Source organism: Daucus carota, chromosome 5, assembly GCF_001625215.2.
Source record: "Daucus carota subsp. sativus chromosome 5, DH1 v3.0, whole genome shotgun sequence".
NCBI lineage: Eukaryota > Viridiplantae > Streptophyta > Magnoliopsida > Apiales > Apiaceae > Daucus > Daucus carota.
The window spans coordinates 7319389-7344024 of record NC_030385.2 but is presented as its reverse complement, the minus strand read 5'-3'; the positions used below and the strand labels follow the sequence as shown (position 1 = coordinate 7344024).

The 24636-nt window shown below is 34.1% G+C and overlaps 5 protein-coding genes across 5 annotated transcripts; all 5 read left to right on the top strand.

Moving 5' to 3' along the window:
• The first annotated feature begins 1110 nt into the window (after positions 1–1110).
• LOC108221256 (uncharacterized) lies at positions 1111–1902 on the top strand. The gene has a single exon (XM_017395146.1). It carries the CDS (start codon positions 1111–1113, stop codon positions 1900–1902), a length of 792 nt encoding a protein of 263 aa, XP_017250635.1.
• Positions 1903–3293: 1391 nt separating this feature from the next.
• LOC108221255 (uncharacterized) lies at positions 3294–4079 on the top strand. The gene has a single exon (XM_017395145.1). It carries the CDS (start codon positions 3294–3296, stop codon positions 4077–4079), a length of 786 nt encoding a protein of 261 aa, XP_017250634.1.
• A 3187-nt stretch (positions 4080–7266) lies between these two features.
• Positions 7267–8061, top strand: LOC108221254 (uncharacterized). Its single transcript, XM_017395144.2, has one exon. The coding sequence runs from the start codon at positions 7267–7269 to the stop codon at positions 8059–8061; it is 795 nt and encodes a 264-aa protein (XP_017250633.1).
• A 2127-nt stretch (positions 8062–10188) lies between these two features.
• LOC108221253 (uncharacterized) lies at positions 10189–11374 on the top strand. The gene has a single exon (XM_017395143.2). It carries the CDS (start codon positions 10419–10421, stop codon positions 11211–11213), a length of 795 nt encoding a protein of 264 aa, XP_017250632.2. The 5' UTR covers positions 10189–10418; the 3' UTR covers positions 11214–11374.
• A 6093-nt stretch (positions 11375–17467) lies between these two features.
• LOC108221931 (uncharacterized) lies at positions 17468–18650 on the top strand. Its single transcript, XM_017395790.2, has one exon. The coding sequence runs from the start codon at positions 17727–17729 to the stop codon at positions 18516–18518; it is 792 nt and encodes a 263-aa protein (XP_017251279.1). The 5' UTR covers positions 17468–17726; the 3' UTR covers positions 18519–18650.
• Positions 18651–24636: the final 5986 nt, after the last annotated feature.

Here is a 24636-nt window from a genome sequence, read left to right as displayed (position 1 = left end):
AACAAGCACATAAGTCTTTATTTGCATTGGACATGAACATGCACCAGCTTGAGGAGAAATCAGATTGTCTTTTTAGATCTTTGGTCAGGAGTAGAGTCTCTAGTCTCAAATTTTCAAACCAATTAGTTTATCTTCTACTATTCCGCTGAAATAGCATTTCTTAAATTTTATTTTAAAGGGGTATTTTTTTTTTGTGCTTGGATCAAAGTGAAAATATATTATGGAAAGATTTGTCTGTTATCATATCCACATTCATTACAATTCTTTAGCAAATTATTGATGTATGATTATTTTGTCTTGCCTTAAAGAAAAATAGAAAAAGAGAGAAAAGAAAAACAATAACCATTTAGTACATACTATGTCATGAATCTGTAATAGAGTTTCTGCACATGGATGTTAATTAATTGCTTCAATAGGTCATATTAGCTACAAAGCCTAGATAACTGGTTCAATTATGAAGAAAATACGGTGTAAAGATTCTAAATGTTCCAATCTGCAGGCTCCATTAGTTAGGTTCCTCCCCCTAGAAATATATTAAATGACATGGGATGAAATTCTGTCCTGCCTATGCCTCTAGTTAAGAAACATGCTACTCGTGGATGTTGTTATTTTAGTTGGACTAATTGCTGATGCGCATGATCTCTAAATATGGATCACAGTCCTGATAATTAAATTCAGGCTGATAAGGTTCCTTCTGTCTGCAACCACCATACTACCACTGAAATTTGCACATTTTCCATTGCATCTATTCAATTTCATTGAGTTATAAAAAGCCATTGCCGTGCTGTCCATGTCTGAAGACTTAAGCAATCCGCTCGTGGTTGATCATTTAAAAAGAAAGATATAAGCATGATAAGTTCAATCATGTGGTGCTCATTTATATAAAAATAGAAATAAATCCTGAATTCCAATGAGCTTCTGTGTGCAACACATGAAAGGCCAATACAGTCATGCCAATATGATTCCTTCTGTCTCCTCTTCATTATATAAAAGGTGCTCAAGGCAAAGCTTAGATCAACACAATCTGTCAGCTGTAACATCTGATTGAGTTTCTCACTTTCTTTCTTCAATATAACTTGAAAGCCTATACTACAATCATCATATATAAATATGAGCCATTCTCGTTCAATCAGCTTACCGTCCAGACCTCATCCTTCAGCCGAAGATGTGCAGGAGCACTTGTGTCGACTAAGGTCATCAGATGAAACATCCACTTCAACGCTATGCAATAAACTAAGTGGACTCAAAGACTTGTATGAATGTGTGGATGACTTCCTTCAATTGCCAATGAGGCATTCCAGCAATTCTGAAGAAGCTCTTGGTGCATCTGTCAGGCTGCTGGATTTGTGCAACTTAACTAAAGAAGCATTCTCCCAAATGAGGGCTTCTGTGCAAGATCTTGAGTCATCTCTTCGAAGAAGAGAAGCTGATGTATCAAGCAAAATTGGAAGCTACTTGATCTGTATGAAAAGGGTCAACAAAATGGTTTCCAAGTGCCTTGCTAATTTCAAGAAGTCCCAGAATAAGAAATGCAATGAGACATCTGCTACTATGAGCCTGCTAAGAGAAGTTGAAGAAGTTAGTATAACGATGTTTGAGTCCCTTCTGTCATCAGTCTCTCCAGCAAAGGAAACATCAAAGCAAAACCGGTGGTCATTGGTTTTTAAGTCAAAACAATCCAAGCGTGTACACGAAGTCAGTGAAGGCAAAGTTGAGGAAATGCAAATAGATATTGAAGCAATATACAAGCAGAAAATCAACATGCAATCTGATTTCTCAAGAATCCAAGGAGCACTGAAGGCACTTGACAAGAACATGCAACAATGTGAGGAGGATTTAGAATGTCTTCATAGATCTTTGATAAAGACTAGAGTCACTATTCTCAATGTTCTTAACCAATAGTTTCTAGTAAATTGAATATTTTGACTCGAATAGCATCCTTTACATTTTTAACAAGGATTCTATAAGTCTGTATAGGAATTAGAGTACCTCATGTATATAGGTATTGCAGTTGAAGTGTTAATATATGCTGAGAAAAATTTCACAACCATATACAGGCTCATTATATATCATTGCTTTTGTTATTCTTGCTCATTTCTCCAACGTGAACAAATTAAGAAGACAAACAGAAAATTCTTCCGCCATTCTCTAAACATTTTTCATTGCCTTGTTTACCTATAAAATAATTACTGTTTATCGCCTTTTTTATAAGATGTTCGTCAGGTTATCTGTTCTTTAGCTCATACTGCAAATGTAAAATATTTTTTAGTGATTATGTATTGATTCATTTAACACATACATACAAACATCGTTATTTTTTTTTTGATTCCATTGTATGGAGGTAGAACTGCCTAAGCAAGTTATCCTTAATTTTCCTGTCAATCAGTATGCATGGACAATTATATTAATTAATACTTTGGATTAGGTGATGTGTTTTATATCTTTATGGTATATGTAAAACTACAACACTTCTATCTATGACCTTGTATTTTGAACTAGCTAGCGAGGTGATGCATTTTATATTTCTAGGTTTTTCATAACGCGAAAAAAAGGATATCACATCCAAACAATCTTCTTAGTGCAGCTTAACACCTAGCTTGGACTTGCTTACCTCCGGTAAAGGTAATTGCAGGCAGTTGAAGTTTCTCCTACCTAAATAATGAATCATTCGATACCATGAATTTTCTGTGCTAGAGTTCTTGTTCTGACAGATCAATTAAACAGCAATAGAGACTTATTACTGTCTGCAAACACGATGGCATGCCATTCGTGTGCTGTTGTATAACTTATGATTTCCACCTTTTAGCAGTGAAATGCTTAGGAGGCAATGTTTCCGAATATTTAGCCAGATCAGGATATAACTGATAAAAGGGCAGGCGGTCATTAAACTATTCTCAATTGCCTGTTTTTCTTTTATAGAATAAGGTAATTAAGTTAGCAAAATATCCGGCCAGCTTGGCCAGTGCTATCCTATATTAATTTACAAGCTGTTAATGCTCTTCTTGTCCCTAGACAATCTCCAACTATAAAGATCTGCAGATCCGAATTATAGCAAGTTTTGGTGTTAAGCACATAAATGAAATTAAGTTACATAATGACTTTCTTTGTCCAGCTCATGGAAGGCCTATACAATAGTGCCAATATGATTCCTTTTGTCTCCTCTTCATTATATAAAAGGTGCTCAAGGCAAAGGTTAGATCAAACCAATCTGAAAGCTATATCATCTCATTGAGTTTCTCTCTTTCTTTCTTCAATATAACTTGAAAGCCTTTACTACAATCCTCACAAAAAATATGACTCATTCTCGTTCAATCAGTTTACCGTCCAGACCTCATCCTTCAGCTGCAGATGTAGAGGAGCAGTTGTGTAGACTGAGGTCATCAGATGAAACATCTACTTCATCGCTCTGCAATAAACTAAGTGGACTAAAAGACTTGTATGAATGTGTGGATGATTTCCTTCAATTGCCAATGAGGCATTCCAGCAATTCTGAAGAAGCCCTTGCTGCATCTATCAGGCTGCTGGATTTGTACAACTTAACTAAAGAAGCATTCTCACAAATGAGGGCTTCTGTGCAAGATCTTGAGTCATCTCTTAGAAGAAGAGAAGCTGATGTATCAAGCAAAATTGGAAGCTACTTGATTTGTATGAAAAAGGTCAACAAATTGGTTTCCAAGTCCCTTGCTACTTTCAAGAAGTCTCAAAATAAGAAATGCAATGAAACATCTGCTACTGTGAGCCTGCTAAGAGAAGTTGAAGAAGTCAGTATAATGATGTTCGAGTCCCTTTTCTCATCAATATTTCCAGCAAAGGAAACATCAAAGCAAAACCGGTGGTCATTGGTTTTTAAGTCAAAACAATCCAAGCTTGTACACGATGTCAGTGAAAGGCAAATGGATTTTGAAGCAATATACAAGCAGAAAATCAACTTGCAATCTGATTTCTCAATAATCCAAGGAGCACAGAAGTGTCTGATGGCACTCGACAAGAACATGCAACAATGTGAGGAGGATTTAGAATGTCTTTATAGATCTCTGATAAAGACTAGAGTCTCTATTCTCAATGTTATTAACCAATAATTATAAGTGAACTAAATATTTAGGCTAAAATAGCATCCTTTACATTTTAAAGAAGGATTCTATTAGTTTGTACAACTACAGTGTACATGTATAAATATATTTCAATTCAAGATTTTCAGTACCATATCCAGACTCATTCTATACCTTTTTTTTTCCTTGATTTTTGATGTATCTACAAGATGAACAATATATGGGAGCATAAATAAAATCTTCAGCTATCCTTCAGTTCTTTTTAGTCGTTTCAGTTTCTGTTGGTCGGACAAAAATTAGTAACGACAGCCCAATGGAAAGGAGAATGAACACTATGTTGTTTTATTGTGTTGCCAACGACTTCGTTACTACTTACTAAACGTGTGCCTGTTAGTCCTTACTTTTTTTGGTTTATTGATGATATTGAGTTCCTTTTTCATGTAAATTTTAACTGTGAATTGTCTCGGAGAGTTTGGATTGTAGCAGCTTCCTATCCTCTGTCACATCAATCTAGTTCAGTATTTAATTGGTTTTTAAAAAACAATCTACTTAAAATTTTGTGAGATTCTGTAAGAGTGTCTTTATGATTAGTTTGGATCTTTGGTATCGCTGATACCAGTGCTTATGGAAGAACAATACTAGATGACAAGATAGACGGAGGAAGCATGCATGTCTGAGTAATTCAAGCCCTGATGATACTAATTTGCCCCTCAAAACTTCATAATTAATAGATCTATCACATAATCAGAACATGTATTTTAATTAAAAAGATGATATAAATAAATTATTAAATGACTTAATTGTAAGTTTTCAAAGTTGGATGACGCATCTGCAAGTTAACATGAATTTAATGATATTTTAGCAATTAAATACTAAATTACTAATCATGTCAGCTTTTTGCATCAGTTTTCCATTTGATTCCTGATTGAAAATTTTATTTGTTTAGTGATTTGACTGCCAGCTCTTTGAGTTGGATGACCTACTTGCAAATAGCCTTGGGTTGAATGATCTTTTATCCATTTAATCCATCCAAATAATTAAATGTCATATTGCCTCTGCTCATGAAGCATGAATGTTACCAGTTTGTCATTCTCACCTTCCAAATGGGAGTGTCTTCTAGACACCTAGCATCAGCTGAATCATCAACTGAATATATTATTGATGTCAACTTAATGCTGAATTGCAGATGAGGTGGACCTTCGTTTGAGAATCGCTGTGACTGTTTTTGAATAATTTTGACAGGCTGCCAAGGTTCCATCTGTCCCCCAGACAGTATATTATCACCGAGATATGAACAAATTTCAAAATATATAATCCCCTTGTGGATAATTATATAGACCGGAGACAATGCTGTAATTGATTCCGCTGTAGATGCATGAGTTTTAGCAATCCACTTGTGTATGATTATATATAATAGATCTTGCTAGATTGAAGTAGAAACATATGTGAAACATATCCGGAGTTCCAGCAAAGTTTGGTGCTCAAGCACATGAAATGCACTACAGTCACGTCAATATGTTCCTTTTGTCTCATCTTGTTTTATAAAAGGTGCCAAACGCAAAGGTAATATAAAGCCAACCCTTGAACATAACATCACATTTAGCGATTCCCTCTTTTGAAAAACATGGAATCCTTAACTGCAACAACAAAAAGTACAAGTCATACGCGTTCAATCAGTTTACCCTGAAGACCCCATTCTTCAGTTGCAGATGTAGAGGTGCATTTGTACAGAATAAGGTCATCAGACGCGACATCCACTTCATCACTATGCAACAAGGTAACCAGCCTGAATGACTTGTATGAGTTACTTGATGATTTCCAAAGATGCATTTTTGCGATAGTGAAGATGTTCTTGGTGCATCAGTAAGGCTCTTGGATATGTGCTACACAACTAAGATGCATTTTCTCAACTGAGAGCTTCTGTACAAGACGTCGAGTCATCTTTTCAAAGAAAAGAAGCTGCAAGCAAAATTGAAAGCTGTTTGATCTGTAAGAAAAAGGTCACAAAATAGTTTTCAAGTGCATTGTTAGTTCTAAGAAATCTCAGAATAAGAAAAGCAATGAGACTTCTGTCATTCTAAGAGAAGTTGAAAAAGTCTCTCTGACAGTATTCGAGTACCTTTTTCATCAGTCTTTCCTGCGAAGGAAACATCAAAACAAAACCGATGGTCAATGGCTTTTAAGCCAGCGCATGTACATGGAGCCGGTGAAGACAGAAACAATGAAGCTCATAAAATGCAAATAGATTTGAATGCTGTGTACAAGCAGAAAATAATCATCCAAACTGATTTTAAGAGAATGCAACAAACACAAAAGTCTTTATTTGCATTCGGCATGAACATGCACCAGTTTGAGGAGAAATTAGATTGTCTTTTCAGATCTTTGGTCAAGATTAGAGTCTCTATTCTCAACGTTTCAAATCAATAGTTTATCATCTACTATTCTGCTCAAATAGTGTCCCTTAAATTTTATCTTGAAGGGGTCTATAGTTTTCTACTTGGATCAGACAAAATGTATAGATAAAATGAAATCAAAGTGGAAATGTACATTTGGCATAACCATTTAGTACATTATACTGTGTAATGAATCTGTAACAGAGTTTCTGCACATGGATGTTAATATGAAGAAAATCCGGTGTAAAGATTCTAAATGTTCCAATCTGCAGGCTACATTAGTTAGGTTTCTCCTACAATAATATATAAAATACGAATTAATTGACATGGATTGAAATTATGTTCTGCCTATGCCTCTGGTTATGAAGCATGATCTCTAAATACGGATCACAGCCTTTGATAATTATATTCAAATTCAAGCAGATAATGTTCCTTCTGTCTGAAACCACCAGACAACCATTGAAATTTGCACAATTTCTTCAAATCTATTCAATTTCATTGAGTTATAAAAAGCCATTTTTGTGCTGTCCATGTCTGAAAGACTTAAGCAAGCCCCTCGTGGTTCATCATATAAAAAAAATAAACATTAACTTGATAGCTTCAATCATGTGGTGCTTGATTATATAAAAATGCAAATGCATTCTGGCTTCCAATGAGCTTCTGTCATGCCAATATGATTCCTTCTGTCTCCTCTTCATTATATAAAAGGTGCTCAAGGCAGAAGTTAGATCAAACCAATCTGAAAGCTATAACATCTTATTGAGTTTATCTCTTTCTTTCTTCAATATAACTTGAAAGCCTTTACTACAATCCTCATAAAAAATATGACTCATTCTCGTTCAATCAGTTTACCGTCCAGACCTCATCCTTCAGCCGCAGATGTAGAGGAGCAGTTGTGTAGACTGAGGTCATCAGATGAAACATCCACTTCATCGCTATGCAATAAACTAAGTGGACTCAAAGACTTGTATGAATGTGTGGATGACTTCCTTCAATTGCCAATGAACCATTCCAGCAATTCTGAAGAAGCTCTTGGTGCATCTATCAGGCTGCTGGATATGTGCAACTTAACTAAAGAAGCATTCTCACAAATGAGGGCTTCTGTGCAAGATCTTGAGTCATCTCTTCGAAGAAGAGAAGCTGATGTATCAAGCAAAATTGGAAGCTACTTGATCTGTATGAAAAAGGTCAACAAAATGGTTTCTAAGTGCCTGGCTAGTTTCAAGAAGTCTCAGAACAAGAAATGCAATGAGACATCTGCTACTGTGAGCCTGCTAAGAGAAGTTGAAGAAGTCAGTATAACGATGTTCGAGTCCCTTTTCTCATCAGTATTTCCAGCAAAGGAAACATCAAACCAAAACCGGTGGTCATTGGTTTTTAAGTCAAAACAATCCAAGCGTGTACACGAAGAAGGGCAAGTTCAGGAAATGCAAATGAATATTGAAGCAATATACAAGCAGAAAATCAACTTGCAATCTGACTTCTCAAGAATCCAAGGAGCACAGAAGTGTCTGATGGCACTGGACAAGAACATGCAACAATGTGAGGAGGATTTAGAATGTCTTTATAGATCTTTGATAAAGACTAGAGTCTCTATTCTCAATGTTCTTAACCAATAGTTCCTAGAAAACTGAATATTTAGGCTATAATAGTATCCTTACATTTTTAACAAGGATTCTATTAGTTTGTACAAATACAGTGTACATGTATAAATATATTACAATTCAAGATTTTCAGTACTATATCCAGACTCATTCTATACCTTTTTTTTTCTTGATCTTTGATCGTATCTACAAGATGAACAAAATATAGGAGCATAAATAAAATCTTCAGCTATCCTTCAGTTTTAATGTGTTGCCAATGACTTCGTTACTACTTACTAAACGTGTGCCTGTTAGTCCTTTCTGTTTTTGGTTTAATGATGATATTGAGTTCCCTTTTCATCTAAATTTTAACTGTGAATTGTCTCGGAGAGTTTGGATTGTAGAAGGCTGCCTATCCTCTGTCACACCAATCTAGTTCAGAATTTACTTGGTTTAGAAAAAAATCTACTTAAAATTTTGTGAGATTATGAGAGGGTCTTTATGATTAGTTTGGATCTTTGGTATCGCTGATACCGGTGCTTATGGAAGAACAATACTAGATGACAAGATAGATGGTGGAAGCATGCATGTCTGAGTAATTCAAGCCCTGATGATACTAATTTGCCCCTCAAAACTTCGTAATTAATAGATCTATCACATAATCAAAACATGTATGTTAATTGAAAAGATGATATACATAAATTATTAAATGACTTAATTGCAAGTTTTCAAAGTTGGATGGCGCATCTGCAGGTTGACATGAATTTAATGATATCTTAGCAATTAAATACCAATCATGTCAGCTTTCTGCATCAGTTTTCCGTTTGATCTTTTAATTGTTTCTAACAGTAGATTAATGATTGAAAATTTTATTTGTTTAGTGATTCGGATGCAAGCTCTTTGAGTTGGATGACCTACTTGCAAATTGACTTGGGTTTGACTGATTATTTATCCATTTAATCCATCCACATAGATGAAATGTGATATTGCCTCTGCTCATGATTAAGCCAACCCTTGAACATAACATCACATTTAGCTATTCCCTCTTTTGAATAAGATGGAAGCCTTTAATGAAACAACAAAAAGTATAAGTCATACTCGTTCAATCAATTTACCTTCAAGACCCTATTCTTCAGTTGCAGATGTAGAGGTGCATTTTGTGCAGAATAAGGTCATCAGACGCGACATCCACATCATCACTATGCAACAAGGTAACTAGCTAGCTAGTCTGAATGACTTGTATGAGTTACTTGATTTACTCGAATTTCCAAAGATGCATTTCGCGATAGTGAAGATGTTCTTGGCACATGTGTAAGGCTCTTAGATATGTGCTACACAACTAAGATGCATTTTCTCAAATTAGAGCTTCTGTACAAGACCTCGAGTACTCATCTTTTCCAAGAAGGAAGCTGATGTATCAAGCAAAACTGGAAGCTGCTTGATCTGTAAGAGAAAGGTCAACAATATGGTTTCCAAGTGCTTTGTTAGTTCTAAGAAATCTCAGAATAAGAAAAGCAATGAGACTTCTGTTATTCTAGACCTCTTAAGAGAAGATGAAAAAGTCTTTCTGACAGTATTCGTGTCCCTTTTTCATCAGTCTTTCCTGCGAAGGAAACATCAAAACAAAACCGATGATCAATGGTTTTTAAGCCAGTGAGGACAGAAACAATGGAGCTCATAAAATGCAAATAGATTGGACATGAACATGCACCAATTTTATACTTACGTCTACTATTCCGCTCAAATAGCATCCCTTAAATTTTACACTATGTAATGAAGATGTAACAGAGATTCTGCACATGGATGTTAATATGAACAAAATACGGTGTAAAGATTCTAAATGTTCCAATCTGCAGGCTACATTAGTTAGGTTTCTCCTATAAAATATGAATTGAATGACATGGATTGAAATTATGTTGTGCCTATGCCTCTGGTTATGAAGCATGATCTCCAAATACGGATCACACAGCCTTTGATAATTAAAATTCAAGTAGATAAGGTTCCTTCTGTCTGCAACCACCAGACAACCATTGAAATTTGCACATTTTCCATTGCATCTATTCAATTTCATTGAGTTATAAAAAGCCATTTTCGTGCTGTCCATGTCTGAAAGACTTGTGCAATCCGCTCGTGGTTGATCATTTAAAAAGATAAACATTTGCTTAATAGCTTCAATCATGTGGTGCTCGAATATATAAAAATGCATATGCATTCTGGCTTTCAATGAGCTTCTGTGTCCAGCATATGATTCTTTTTGTCTCCTCTTCATTATATAAAAGGTGCTCAAGGCAAAGGCTAGATCAAACCAATCTGAAAGCTATAACATCTCATTGAGTTTTTCTCCTTTCTTCAATATAACTCGAAAGCCTTTACTACAATCCTCATAAAAAAATATGAGTCATTCTCGTTCAATCAGCTTACCGTCCAGACCTCATCCTTCAGCCGCAGATGTAGAGGAGCACTTGTGTAGACTGAGGTCATCAGATGAAACATCCACTTCATCGCTAAGCAATAAACTAAGTGGACTCAAAAACTTGTATGAATGTGTGGATGACTTCCTTCAATTGCCAATGAACCATTCCAGCAATTCTGAAGAAGCTCTTGGTGCATCTATCAGGCTGCTGGATTTGTGCAATTTAACTAAAGAAGCATTCTCACAAATGAGGGCTTCTGTGCAAGATCTTGAGTCATCTCTTCGAAGAAGAGAAGCTGATGTATCAAGCAAAATTGGAAGCTACTTGATCTGTATGAAAAAGGTCAACAAAATGGTTTCCAAGTCCCTTGCTACTTTGAAGAAGTCTCAAAATAAGAAATGCAATGAAACATCTGCTACTGTGAGCCTGCTAAGAGAAGTTGAAGAAGTCAGTATAACGATGTTCGAGTCCCTTTTCTCATCAGTATTTCCAGCAAAGGAAACATCAAACCAAAACCGGTGGTCATTGGTTTTCAAGTCAAAACAATCCAAGCGCGTACACGTAGAAGGCAAAGTTGAGGAAATGCAAATGGATATTGAAGCAATATACAAGCAGAAAATCAACTTGCAATCTGATTTCTCAAGAATCCAAGGAGCACAGAAGTGTTTGATGGCACTTGACAAGAACATGCAACAATGTGAGGAGGATTTAGAATGTCTTTATAGATCTTTGATAAAGACTAGAGTCTCTATTCTCAATGTTCTTAACCAATAGTTCTTAGAGAACTGAATATTTAGGCTAAAATAGCATCCTTACATTTTAACAAGGATTCTATTAGTTTGTACATATACAGTGTACATGTATAAATGTATTACATTTCAAGTGATAATATATGACCGAGAAATTTCAATACCATATCCAGACTCATATGCCATTGTTTTTCTTGTTCTTGCTCTTGTCTCTGAGATGAACAAATCGAAGAAACAAATATAAATTTTCCGGCTATCCTCTAGTTCTGTTTTGTCGTTTTAGTTTCTGTTAATCACGGATTGTAAAATTCTTGAGTGATAATCTAAACTACATTTAGCACGTCTTAGTCACGGATGTTCATGGTTGTTTATCAGGTCATTTAATTAAACTACATTAACTAAACAATTCTTAATATGAAAAACAAAAAAGAACTAGATCAATGTTCAACTTACATTTCATTAATTATATAATTTGGTTACGGAGTGTATCCTCACATTCATTCCCAGACACTCAACATTTTGTCAACTGAGGCATCATGTCAGTAGAGCTGACATGGGCGATTCGGCGGGCGAGCCGGTTTTCTGACGGGTCTAGCTCGTTCCTTCCAAACTCATAACTGGCTCGCTGTTTTGTCCTGCCGTGCCGGAACTTGGAACTGGTACACAGGCAGTTCATGGTCGGTTGCGGACCGGGCGGTTTACAAAAAACAAAGGGTTGCAAATATATAAAAACCTGAGTTCGGGTCTAGAACAAGCTGAATGGCCCTTCCTTCTTCTAGTTGCCTGCTATGGCTATCAGACCATGTACAAGTAAAATACTAAATGGGTTATAGTTGAGCATACAAATTTATATACTAAAATTTGAAGATAACCAGTTCTGAGCAAAGCCTACCTTCAGCAACTTCAACATGTTTGAGGAAAAAGTATGCTCATCTCGCCGAAAAGTTTCAAAATAGAGTATAGGTATCCACGACGACTCTAACATATAATTTAACCATGTATATATATTTCTACACAAAAGGTTGGGTTAGGGTTCATGTGAAAAGGTTTGAACAAATCACCGTATATATACATGGTTCCGGGTCCCAGCGTATGATTGCTGGGCAGCGGGGATCCTGGATGAGAGTTTGTTTATGGGTATCTAGCGCTTAAAAAACGGTAGAAGCACGGAAACGGTAGAAGCACGGAGAGGGTTTCATGAGTGTCTTGGAACTTTTGTAACATTCACTTTTTTTTTTTTTTTTTTTGATAAATGAATTAATTCAATAATAAAAAGCCATACGGCATCTACATAAACAGTCGCGTCGAACAAACAAAACACAGAAACAATCACTGATTAATCCATTCTTCTTGGAGATAAAATCACGTGATTTGTTGAAAATGATATTTACACATACTTCGCCATTTTCGCTTCCGCCATAACCAGTTTGAGTTATCGACCGAGAATGCAATCCGATGACAATTTTTACTACTAAATCAAACATCATACTCACACAAACGGTGAGAAATTAACAAAACTCACACAAATGGTGAGACAACAAAACAAAACCAAATGCGCACTAAACCTGACAAACTAGCAACTGAATTGCAAATAACTAAATAAGATACTAGCTAAACCGAAACAATCCTTAGATCTGGGGAACAAACCCACAGAACAAGATAACTCGGACCACTTTCGTGAACAAAATCGCTGAGAAGAACGAGAAATCCGTAGCTCCGTAGAATTGAGATCTAAGAAAAAATAGGTCAAATCGGAAAAGGCTTTGAATCCTTAGATCCGAAAAACAAACTAATACTAAGATTTAAAAAAACAGATCAATCAAAGATTGACTTTTAGAAAAATGAGAATTTATTGAAAGAAAGAACATAAAAAGTTTTGGGGCTTTCCACCGGTAGAGATCCGATGGAAGCCCCGACGGCTTCGAAGCAGAGGAAGAAAGAGGATGGGGCGGTTCACTTATTACATAAATAATATAAAATATAATATATTTAAGTTATAAAATATAATATTTTTATTTTATATTATATTTTATAATATATATAATATATTTAAGATATTTATACCATATAATATATTGTATATACTATATAAAATATGTTTAATATATTATATTTATATTTATAAAATATAAAATATAAAATTGGTAATCAGCATAATTAAATATAAAATAATATATACACCAATGATATTAAACAAGATTTAAAATTTTCAAAAGTCATATATTAACAATTAGATTTTTCTTGAGAAATATATTATTTTAATTTTTTTATGAAAATAATTTTCAATTTTAAAAATTTATTAGAAATATTAATAATTTTTTTTGACACCGACTTAGATTTATCAAACTGCTCTGCACAAACCAGCAAATATCCAGATTATTGTTCTATACTACATGCATAGCCCCGGAAAAACAAGAAAAAATGGCCCTAAATCTCCTATTCTTGAAATAATGCCGAAAATAACATAGTTGGAAAAAATGGCCTCAAATACCGGAGAGACGCTGATAATCTAGCATTTTCAATTTTGGTATGAAAACCCTATAGGCCTAGACCATGTGGTGTTGGCGTTTTGCTATTTTAAGGATTAACCTAATTAGACTCTACACGCTGTCGTGTTTTGGTTAACCAAAACGATACACGATATAACGTTACTAAATGACATTTGGGAGTCATTTTTCTGGATCCAAATATTTAGGGTATTAATGATGAATATATGGGTAGTTAGGGCGAACTCAAAAACCAAAAGTGTTGCTACATTGATACTGAAAATATAAAATATAATATTTTCAACAAATTTTTAAAAGTGAAAATATTTTCTTAAAAAATTAAAATTTTATATTTCTCAAGAAAAATCTGATTGTTAATATATGACTTTTGAAAATTTTAAATCTTATTTAATATCATTTGTGTATATATTATTTTATATTTAATTATGTTGATTACCTATTTTCTATTTTCTATTTATTTATAAAATATAAAATATAAATATAATATATTATATATATTATATATATTATATAATATAGATATCTTAAATAGATTATATATAATATATGTAATATAATATATTATATAATATAAAATATATATATTACATTTTATAAAATAAATATATTATATTTTATGCTACTCAATATTTATATAACAAATATATTATTTATAAAATAAATATATTATATATTATATTATTTATGTTAATAAGTGAATGTTACAGAAGTTTCAAGACATCCTTAAAACTTTGTATGTGCTTTCAGCGCTTTTTAAGCGTCATACATCAATAAACAAACTACTCGTCCAGCAGACGTACAACGAAAGTGCTAGACATACAACAAAATTTTTAAACTTTACTAGTTGATAATGTAATCCAACGACTGCAAGACTGTGTGTTGGATAAAGGTTCCCAGCAAACTGTGTGTTGGATAAAGGTTTCCCAGCAATTAGGGATTAGCGTGGTTTGGTTTGGTTTGGTTTCGACCGAAAACCAAACCGTAATCATATTTATTCGGTTTCTAAAATCAAAAACCAAACCAAATACCGTTGGTGCGCTTTCTGTTTTTAATCATAGTTCGATTTGAAAATGGTTTGGTTTCGATTTTAAACCAAACTAAAAATTTTCTTGTATTGTTTTTGTAATTTAAAATTTTTCTTGTTATTTTTTTAATAATAAATAGATGTTAGAATTTGAGTACAAGAAAGTAAGGTGCAACCAATAAGTAAATGAATAAGCTTTCCCAGATTGATAAAGCTTTAACAGTTGACAAAACGGGGGAGAGTGAAGCTGCAGACTTGAAAATATTAGCAAGTATGATTGTTTGGTTTAGCATATGTAAGAACATATGTGCAGACATAAACCTTAAGTAAAGTAAGTTCCAGAAGCCCTCTCTCCACTAGGGGCGAGCAGAGAAAACCGAAACCGCAAAAAAACCCTAAAAAACCCGAAAAACCACACCGAAAAAAATCAAACCGCAAATAAAACCGAAAATAACCGAGATGAAAAACCGAAATTAGTGGTGCGGTTTTATTTTCGGTTTTATGCTAAAACCGCACCGAAATTAACCGAACCGAAATATATATATTTAAATATATATATATATATATATATATATATATTATTAATAATAATAATAAGGACCTTAGTCATTTTTAAACTTCACATCTAATTTTATATGGAGGTTCTTCTTCCATACTTGCATACTTGCTGAGTCACTTAAATAACCGGGCATCCAAATATTCGGACGAGCTCTTGATCGTAAACTAGGGCTATTGTGATTTGCCGCAAACCAGAAATATTTCCGTTAATCTGCTAATCAAATTTTATTATGAAACCTATTTTATTATTTATGTACTTTTTGAAAACTTTTTATTTGAATTTCATGATTAGTTGATTTTAGGTAATTTTATTGACTTGACATCATCTAATTTCTTGTCAAAATATGTATGTTTTAGTTTTTATTGTGTATTAAAGTTTTTTAGATAAAAGTATGTAATGTTTCCTATATCCTCGTATAGAAACAATAGTAAATAGTAACCGAACATTTTGTACATATTCATGAAAATTTTATATTGTTTTTAAAAAATCATTATGCACAAGAGTAGCAAATAATAGTGGAAAAACCGAAAAAAAACCGCAACCGTCTAGTGGTTAACCGCAACCGAAAAGCTGTTTTAATTGGTGCGGTTAAGGTTAGTGATGATTAACCGAACCGAACCGCATTCATCGGTTTGGTAACGGTTATTGTCCGGAACCGCACCAAACCGCACCATGCACACCCCTACTCTCCACCATTAGCATGTCCTCAATGTTGCCGTTTTTATGCAGATTAAATTTACCGGGAACACATGCAATATTAAGAGAAAAGTAAAGATGAGCAAGGAGAAAACCAAAGTACAATTTAGAGAAACACCAAGACAAGTCCTGCATTAACATACCCGAAAAAGTTTCAAATTTTAGCTCTCTGTCCAGCAGCTAATACAACTTTTGAAGGACACTCTGAGAGTCTGAGTAATTTAATTATTAAATTTGATAAAATTATTATTAATAATAATAATATATATATGATAAATATATATAATTAATATAATTTGGTTCGGTTCGGTTTGTATATGGTTTTAAAAAATTTAAAATCAAACCGCAACCATATTATTTATTCGGTTTTTAATGGTTCGGTTTTTTTTCGGTTTTTCCAGTTTCGGTTTTTGGTTCGGTTTTACTCATCCCTACCAGCAATCGTATGCCGAGGAACTGGACCTGTATACATATCCATCTAATTCCTTTCGCTCCAAACATCATAATTGACCAAAAAGCATAATTTATATGTCAATCAAGTCGAACTCGTCGTCCGTTAGGCCCATATCGAACCATAACGTGGTCGTTTGTGTGTGGGTTGAATGCTCGAGAACCTCCTGGACTACGAAAAATCCAGGGAGACGTTTCTAGAGTTGTCATAAAAGCAAGGTAAACCTTCATACTAACATAGAGTTGTCATAAAAGTAAGGTAAACCTTCATTCTAACATTATTCAATCGAACTGAACAGACAAACAGAGCTTTAATTCTGATTAGTAAATTCTCAATCGCAGCAAGATGACTCCTTTTTGAACCCTAAACCGCAGCAGCACGAACTGTTCTTGGTCTTCCCCAAATCTAAAGCCCTAAACAGACGTTGAAAAAGTCTGTCTGACAGTATTCGAGTCCCTTTTTCACCAGCCTTTCCTGGGAAGGAAACATCAAAACAAACCAATGGTCAATGGTTTTTAAGCCAGCGCCTGTACATGGAGCCAGTGAAGACAGAAACAATGAAGCTCATAAAATGCAAATAGATTTGAAGTTGTGTACAAGCAGAAAATATGCATTGGACATGAACATGCACCAATTTTATACTTATGTCTACTATTCCGCTCAAATAGCATCCCTTAAATTTTATACTATGTAATGAATCTGTAACAGAGATTCTGCACATGGATGAATATGAAGAAAATACGGTGTAAAGATTCTAAATGTTCCGATCTGCAGGCTACATTAGTTAGGTTTCTCCTATAAAATATGAATTAAATGACATGGATTGAAATTATGTTCTACCTATGCCTCTGGTTATGAAGCATGATCTCCAAATACGGATCACAGCCTTTGATAATTATATTCAAGCAGATAAGGTTCCTTCTGTCTGCAACCACCAGACAACCATTGAAATTTTCACATTCTGGATTGCATCTCTTCAATTTCATTGAGTTATAAAAAGCCATTTTTGCGCTGTCCATGTCTGAAAGACTTAAGAAATCCACTCGTGCTTGATCATTTAAAAAGATAAACATTAGCTTGATATCTTCAATCATGTGGTGCTCGATTATATAAAAATGCAAATGCATTCGGGCTTCCAATGAGCTTCTATGGCCAGCATATGATTCCTTTTGTCTCCTCTACATTATATAAAAGGTGCTCAAGGCAAATCAAACCAATCTGAAAGCTGCAACATCTCATTGAGTTTCTCACTTTCTTCTTCAACATAACTTGAAAGACTTTACTACAATCCTCATAAAAATATGAGTCATTCTCGTTCAATCAGCTTACCGTCCAGACCTCATCCTTCAGCCGCAGATGTGGAGGAGCAGTTGTGTAGACTAAGGTCATCAGATGACACATCCACTTCATCGCTATGCAATAAACTAAGTGGCCTCAAAGACTTGTATGAATGTGTGGATGACTTTTTTCAATTGCCAGTGAGGCATTGCGATTCTGAAGAAGCTCTTGGTGCATCTATCAGGCTGCTGGATTTGTGCAACTTAACTAAAGAAGCATTCTCACAAAAGAGGGCTTCAGTGCAAGATCTTGAGTCATCTCTTCGAAGAAGAGAAGCTGACGTATCAAGCAAAATTGGAAGCTACTTGATCTGTATGAAAAAGGTCAACAAATTGGTTTCCAAGTCCCTTGCTACTTTCAAGAAGTCTCAAAATAAGAAATGCAATGAGACATCTGCTACTGTGAGCCTGCTAAGAGAAGTTGAAGAAGTTAGTATAATGATGTTCGAGTCCCTTTTCTCATCAGTATTTCCAGCAATGGAAACTTCAAAGCAAAACCGGTGGTCATTTGTTTTCAAATCAAAACAATCCAAGCGCGTACACGAAGAAGGCAAAGTTGAGGAAATGCAAATGGATATTGAAGCGTTATACAAGCAGAAAATTAACTTGCAATCTGATTTCTCAAGAATCCAAGGAGCACAGAAGTGTCTGATGGCACTCAACAAGAACATGCAACAATGTGAGGAGGATTTAGAATGTCTTTATAGATCTTTGATAAAGACTAGAGTCTCTATTCTCAATGTTCTTAACCAATAATTCCAAGTGAACTGAATATTTAGGCTAAAATAGCATCCTTTACATTTTTAACAAGGATTCTATTAGTTTGTACAAATACAGTGTACATGTATAAATATATTACAATTCAAGTGATAATATATGACCGAGAAAAATTTCAATACCATATCCAGACTCATATACCATTGTTTTTCTTGTTCTTGCTTGTGTCTCCAAGATGAACAAATCGAAAGAACAAATATATATTTGTTGGCTATCCTCAAGTTCTACTGAATCTCAAGTAGAATAAGTAATATACTAAAATTTATATTTAAGGAAATAAATAATATACTAAAATGATTTATAGTTGAGCATACAAATTTATATACTGAAATTTAAAGATAACCAGTGCTGAGCAAACACCATCTTCAGAAACTTCAACATGTTTGAGGAAAAAGTTGATATTCATATCCACTTAGGCAGAGAACTATTGATCGCCCCTCACAGTCACACTTTCAGTTTCTGCTATTCAAAATTTATATGGTATTCTCTGCACTTGGCTTTTGCAAGATCCTGGAATTGCGAGTTTCACCGAAATGAATCTTCCATCAAGAAACTAAAAACAGCAGTATAGTCCAGAGTTAGGATATAACGGATAATTAACCTGTATCCTTAACCTTAAATATCAGGGAAAGTTCATTTTATTCTGTATTACCTTTCCATTCATCTCCTTTGCAGCTAATTCTGCTTCCTCGCTGCAAGCAAACCAAACATATGCAGATCCAAAGGGTTTCCTTGTCTTCTTATCAAGCAAGATATTCACTGCAGAGAACCCAGATGTCATCAGGCTCTACATGTTCTAAAGCATAAAAGCACTGGATATCGCATGCCAATATATTCATAAAGCAAATTCAACAAACTCACCTCGACGAAGGACGAACTTCACCAAAGTGTGCAAAAGCAGTCTTTAAACGTCCCTCTAATACAGATAGTGGCAATCCTACATTAGCCAAAAAACATTTACTTGTTCAAGTCACCAAAAAAAAAAAAAAAATCTTCATTCCCTCCAATAAACACAATATTCCAATATTTCAAAATTGGAAATTCAATGAAATATAAACTTGCTCATCTCAGGAGTCAACACCAGAAACACAGTAAACATGCTTGAAGAAAGTTTTTTTTCTAGTAGTAAAAGATTCTCTTAGTGGGAATACTCTTAAAACCTTAAGATTTGTATAAGATCCATCTAGTGATTTTTTCCAACATCTTTGTTGAAAGAAATGAAATATAGAATTATTAATAAAATTAAAATTGGGGAAGGTAGTCTACAAGAGTGAGGGTTGAAGAAAAATTAAATTTTGTGGGGGAAAAAGGGATAAAATATATTAACACACACACACAGACAAATAGTACACAATCTGTTACAGGCCAACATACAGGGAAACCGCTGCCACCTCAGCTGAGAGGTGGAAAAATAAATCCTTTCCCTAAAACTTTCAAAAGATCTTTTCCAAAGAAGAATAAATCAATTACACAGAAGGATGGCTGATTATCAGGGATTGGTGATTTTCTAGCTGATTGCTAGCAGTTTATTTCGTTTCATTTATTTGTTTCAACAGTTTCGCTTGATTCCAGCAAATTCTCATAATTCTATAGGTTTGTAATTTCCTATTTAAAGAGGAATGATTATAATAAGAAGTAAGCAAAAATTTATTCTAAGCTAGGCTTTGAGATGGATCGCTCTCTCACTAATTGAGCTTTCACTTTATTCCTTGATTCTGCTAGAAAAAATAGGCAGGTCAAAGAAACACAAGAACAGGGAGCTTAACCTATCCATCAGTGAAGGTTCACTCCTTTTCGATGGTCCTGTAACTCGTTCCAGATCCAGGGGTGTTAACACAATCAATTCCATTCTTCCTTAATTTCATTCTTCCTTAATTTCATTACTTCTCACTAACTGAAAGCTTATACTATGAAGATGCAGTTGGTCATGTAACATATTTTGGGTTAAATTAGTAAATTTCATGCACCCCCTCATAGTCCTAACTTTCTCTCAGCTTTTTATCTGGACTACAATCGGCAAATAATCAACACAATGTAGTCTCTTTTTCTTTCTTTTTTCATTATCGTATTAGGATTCTTTATGCAATCTTCCTGTAAATAATTTGTATTACAGTACTATTTAAGAAATGTGCTCCTGTCTTTCTTTGTCTCATTTTCTTTCTGCATTTTCCTAGTCATCTACCTGATGTCCTCTTACTCTTTCCTCTTTTCAGATAGACTGTTGTGCGTAATTGACAGAATCATACATCTAGAATAAGCAGATCGTCAACTACAAGTGAAAAGATCATTCAACCACCATTAACCAGAAAAGCGCACACAGTTCCGTATATACATTTTACATCTCTCTTGCTTAATTCTACTAAAAATCTTAAACTAACTCTATATGAGCTGACTACTACACATATACAGTGAAGTGACATCACAATTAACCAACTAACTGTTCTGTTATGCCTAGCTGGCATTCTAACCGACTGGTCTGTACAGCTGTCTGACTTGATGTCTCAGCTATTGGCTCATCTGCTGAGTTATTTGCTGCACTTAGTGTAAGAGTAATCATTTTGCAACAAAGTAACTACAAAGGCAAGCTTTTCCTATATTTATTAATAAAATGCAATCGAAATTTAACTAGTCGAATTAAAGGTAAGGACTATACACAACATTGTCCCCAAGTGACTTCCACTGAATAGCAAATCTTTCACATTTCAAGAAAATCACAGTTTTAACACTAAATCTTTCACATTTTCAATATGTAGAGTTTTAAGTACAGTAATGACAAAATGATTGTATATAGTACTATATAGTGATAACCCAAAGCATTTGCAAAAAAACCAAATTAACAAATAAATAATATATAGAGATGTAAACAAGATTATAGTGTATGTTACCTTTAACAAGCACTATATTAGATGAAGGCACTTCATCATTTGAGCTCAAAGAACAACTGGGTATCTGCAAATTACGTTTTGACTGAACTGAAATTTGAAATTTTTGTGATATAGGTATTGTTAATATCGAGGGCTTAGAAGATTTAGGGGCAATAATTCTTTGAAATTGAAGTGAAAAAAGTGGGGATTTGCTATATGAAGTATACAGAGCCATGCATTTCAATTTTCAACTTCAATTATGCCCTAATTTGTTTTGTATTTCCAAGCTCGGGTCGGTACCCGATGACCCGCCTAATATTTTGTGTCTCGCAACCAGTGTTGTAAAAAGCGGGAATCGGACTTAATCGGTGAAGTAACGGAACATGGATTAATCGGTGATTAATTAATTGATAGAGGATTAATCGGAGATTTAATCATTTCGGCGAGTTACGGAACAGAGATTAATCGATGACTAATCGTGATTAATCACCGACTTTTAGAACACTGCTCGCAACTCGCAACTCAAACTGATTCCTTAAAAAAAAACTCGAAATCGGAAAAACCCCTCTTTTTTTTCTAAGAAAGGTCCAGCTAAACTTATTCATGTAATTTGTCTAATTGTATATGTGGATCGTGTTAACGCGACACGAGTTTGAGGTAAATTATAGAATTGATTGAGTATTGGAATCAATATTTTTAATTTAAAAATATTTATTTATATTAATAAAAGCATATTAATAAAATTATTATTATGATATATTTTTTAGTATTGATTTAATTTTAGGTTAAATATTTATATCTAATTACTTGAACATAGATAAAAATACGAGAAACAAAATTTATTCTCGTACCCCTCTCTCATATCTTAGGTATGAAATGGACGTAAACCATACATTATTCCAAAATACGCAAATGATCCCATGGAAATACTTTTGTAGGCGATTTGAAACGATTTATTATTTATCTTTTCACAAAATAATGAGTTCTATATACCTATTTCATTAAATTAGATAATCTGGCAGCATTTTGTTGTACAATAGTTGGTTTGTATATAAATAAATTATTTCAAATTTAATTAATTATATATTTCTTGGTATATAGTTTGTCCACTATTGTATGTATTGCCGTGTATGTTTCCATGCTCCCGAGCTTTTTTAAAGTGAACGCAAGTGAAAACTCATCCCACTTTTGGAGTGAAATTTTTGACATGAAAGTATATTATATTTTCATCAATTTTCACTTGCTTTCCTCCTTTTAAAAAACTCTGGGAGGAAACAGGAGGAAAGCAAACATACTTTTACTTTATTTTCACTTGCTTTCCTCCCTAATTATAACTCGAGAGCAGGGTTTCAGTGGAAACAGTTTATGGTCATGTTTGGAAGTTAGTGGTTTGAGGAAAAATTAGAAGATTGTGGCGATTTAGAGGTTTGACCATTTCAATCCGCTAATAATAGTGTTTGATAGTTAGCGGATTCGAACAGAGGTTTGAGTTCAAAAAACTAATTTTTAAGAAGCTTGTTTAAAGAGCTTTTTGAATTAGAGGTTTGGCTAAGTGTCATAAAAAGTTAATGAAACAATTATTTACCAAACAATTTTACAAAAAAACTGCTAATTCAATCCGCTAGTCAAAACATCTATTTCAATTAGCTAATCAAATCATCTAATTTAATCAGCTAACAGCTAACCGTTAATTCCCAAATAAGGCCTATATCTCTCGAGGGTCTGAACTCTGGACTGGACAGTAGGGCTGAGCAAAAAACTGAAAGAAACTGAAACCGGTATAAACTGAACCGAAAAGAACCGAGCCGAAACCAAAACCGACAAATACAAAACTGAACCGATGTTATGGGTTCGGTTTTCAGTTATTGGTTGAAACCGAACCGGAAAAAACTGAACCGAACCGATTATTTAAATAATTAAATAAATATGATATACTCTCTCCGTCCCTCTGGGATATATACATTTGTATTGGGTACGGAAACTAAAAAAAATGTATAAAGTAATGTAAAATAATGAGAAAGAGAAAGAAAAGTAGGTAAAGTGGTGGGACCCGTTAATATTTTAAGTGATAGATCTGGAAAAGTAGATGAAGTTAGTGGGTGGGTGAGATTTTTATATTATAAAAGTTTACTATTTTGGGAAAATTTTGAAATGTATAGAATTGAATGGGACATCTCGAAAAAGAAAATGTATAAAAATCAAAGGGACGGAGGGAGGAATATATGAATTTATATATCTTTTATATGAATTTAAAACAATTTCAAATAAATTAAATATATTATACTGTATTTGTCCGTGCATTAGTTTATTAAGAAAATGGAGATGTAGGTGATAATTTCTACTAGGCCTGCATTTATTCGGTGGATTCACCAGAATTCGAGCAGAATGCTAAGCTTTTACCTCTTATTTTTACTACAGCAACAACTGTTATATAAAGGCATGCACAAATTTCTCTATTCAAATTTCTATATTTTTAGTACTATAATGATGTCCTCAAATGGAGTGTTCAGGAAAATAGTGAAGTGTTGTTACAGACTGTTATATTAGAGTCTGCTTAAATTTTTCTGTAAAATTTTTATTAATCTGCATAATGTTGTTTAGGGAGCAGCTTGATCTGAGCCAAAATACTCTTATTTTTGTTGAACTGCAGTGTAGTATAAATTATTATGTCAAGATTACGCGCATCGATTTGTGTCGTTTGTATATTTTTTTTTCAATTTTATATTTGTCGGTTTACAACCGAAACCGAACCGAGCTTTTTTAAACCGAAACCGACCCCGAACCGGCGGTCGCGGTTTTCGATTTTAAAAACCGAAGATATATGATTGTGGTTCCGATTTTATCCAAAAACCGAGCCGAACCGGCACATGCTCTCCCCTACTCAACAGGCAGGATCCGAATAAAAGCCCAGTCTCCCAATCAAGTGGAGCTCATCAGGTGACTATAAAGTTTGACTGATGATGTGCCGAAAACGAGTTTTATTCTTATGTCATTTTAGCCCAGCAAGCACCCTAGTCTATGATTTCTGGATTCTGGTTGTACTTGGTGCTTAAAATTGCTGGCAAGTAGAACTTGAACTAGTCATGCTCAATTGCTCATGCATACTGCATAGTGCCAAAACGATTGCTCACCCGTTTTGAAATAAAAAGTCAGTTTAACATTTTTACACACAATTTTAACACTTTTGACTGCATGTCTAAAATTATAATTTTATAATTATTTGTTTCAATTAT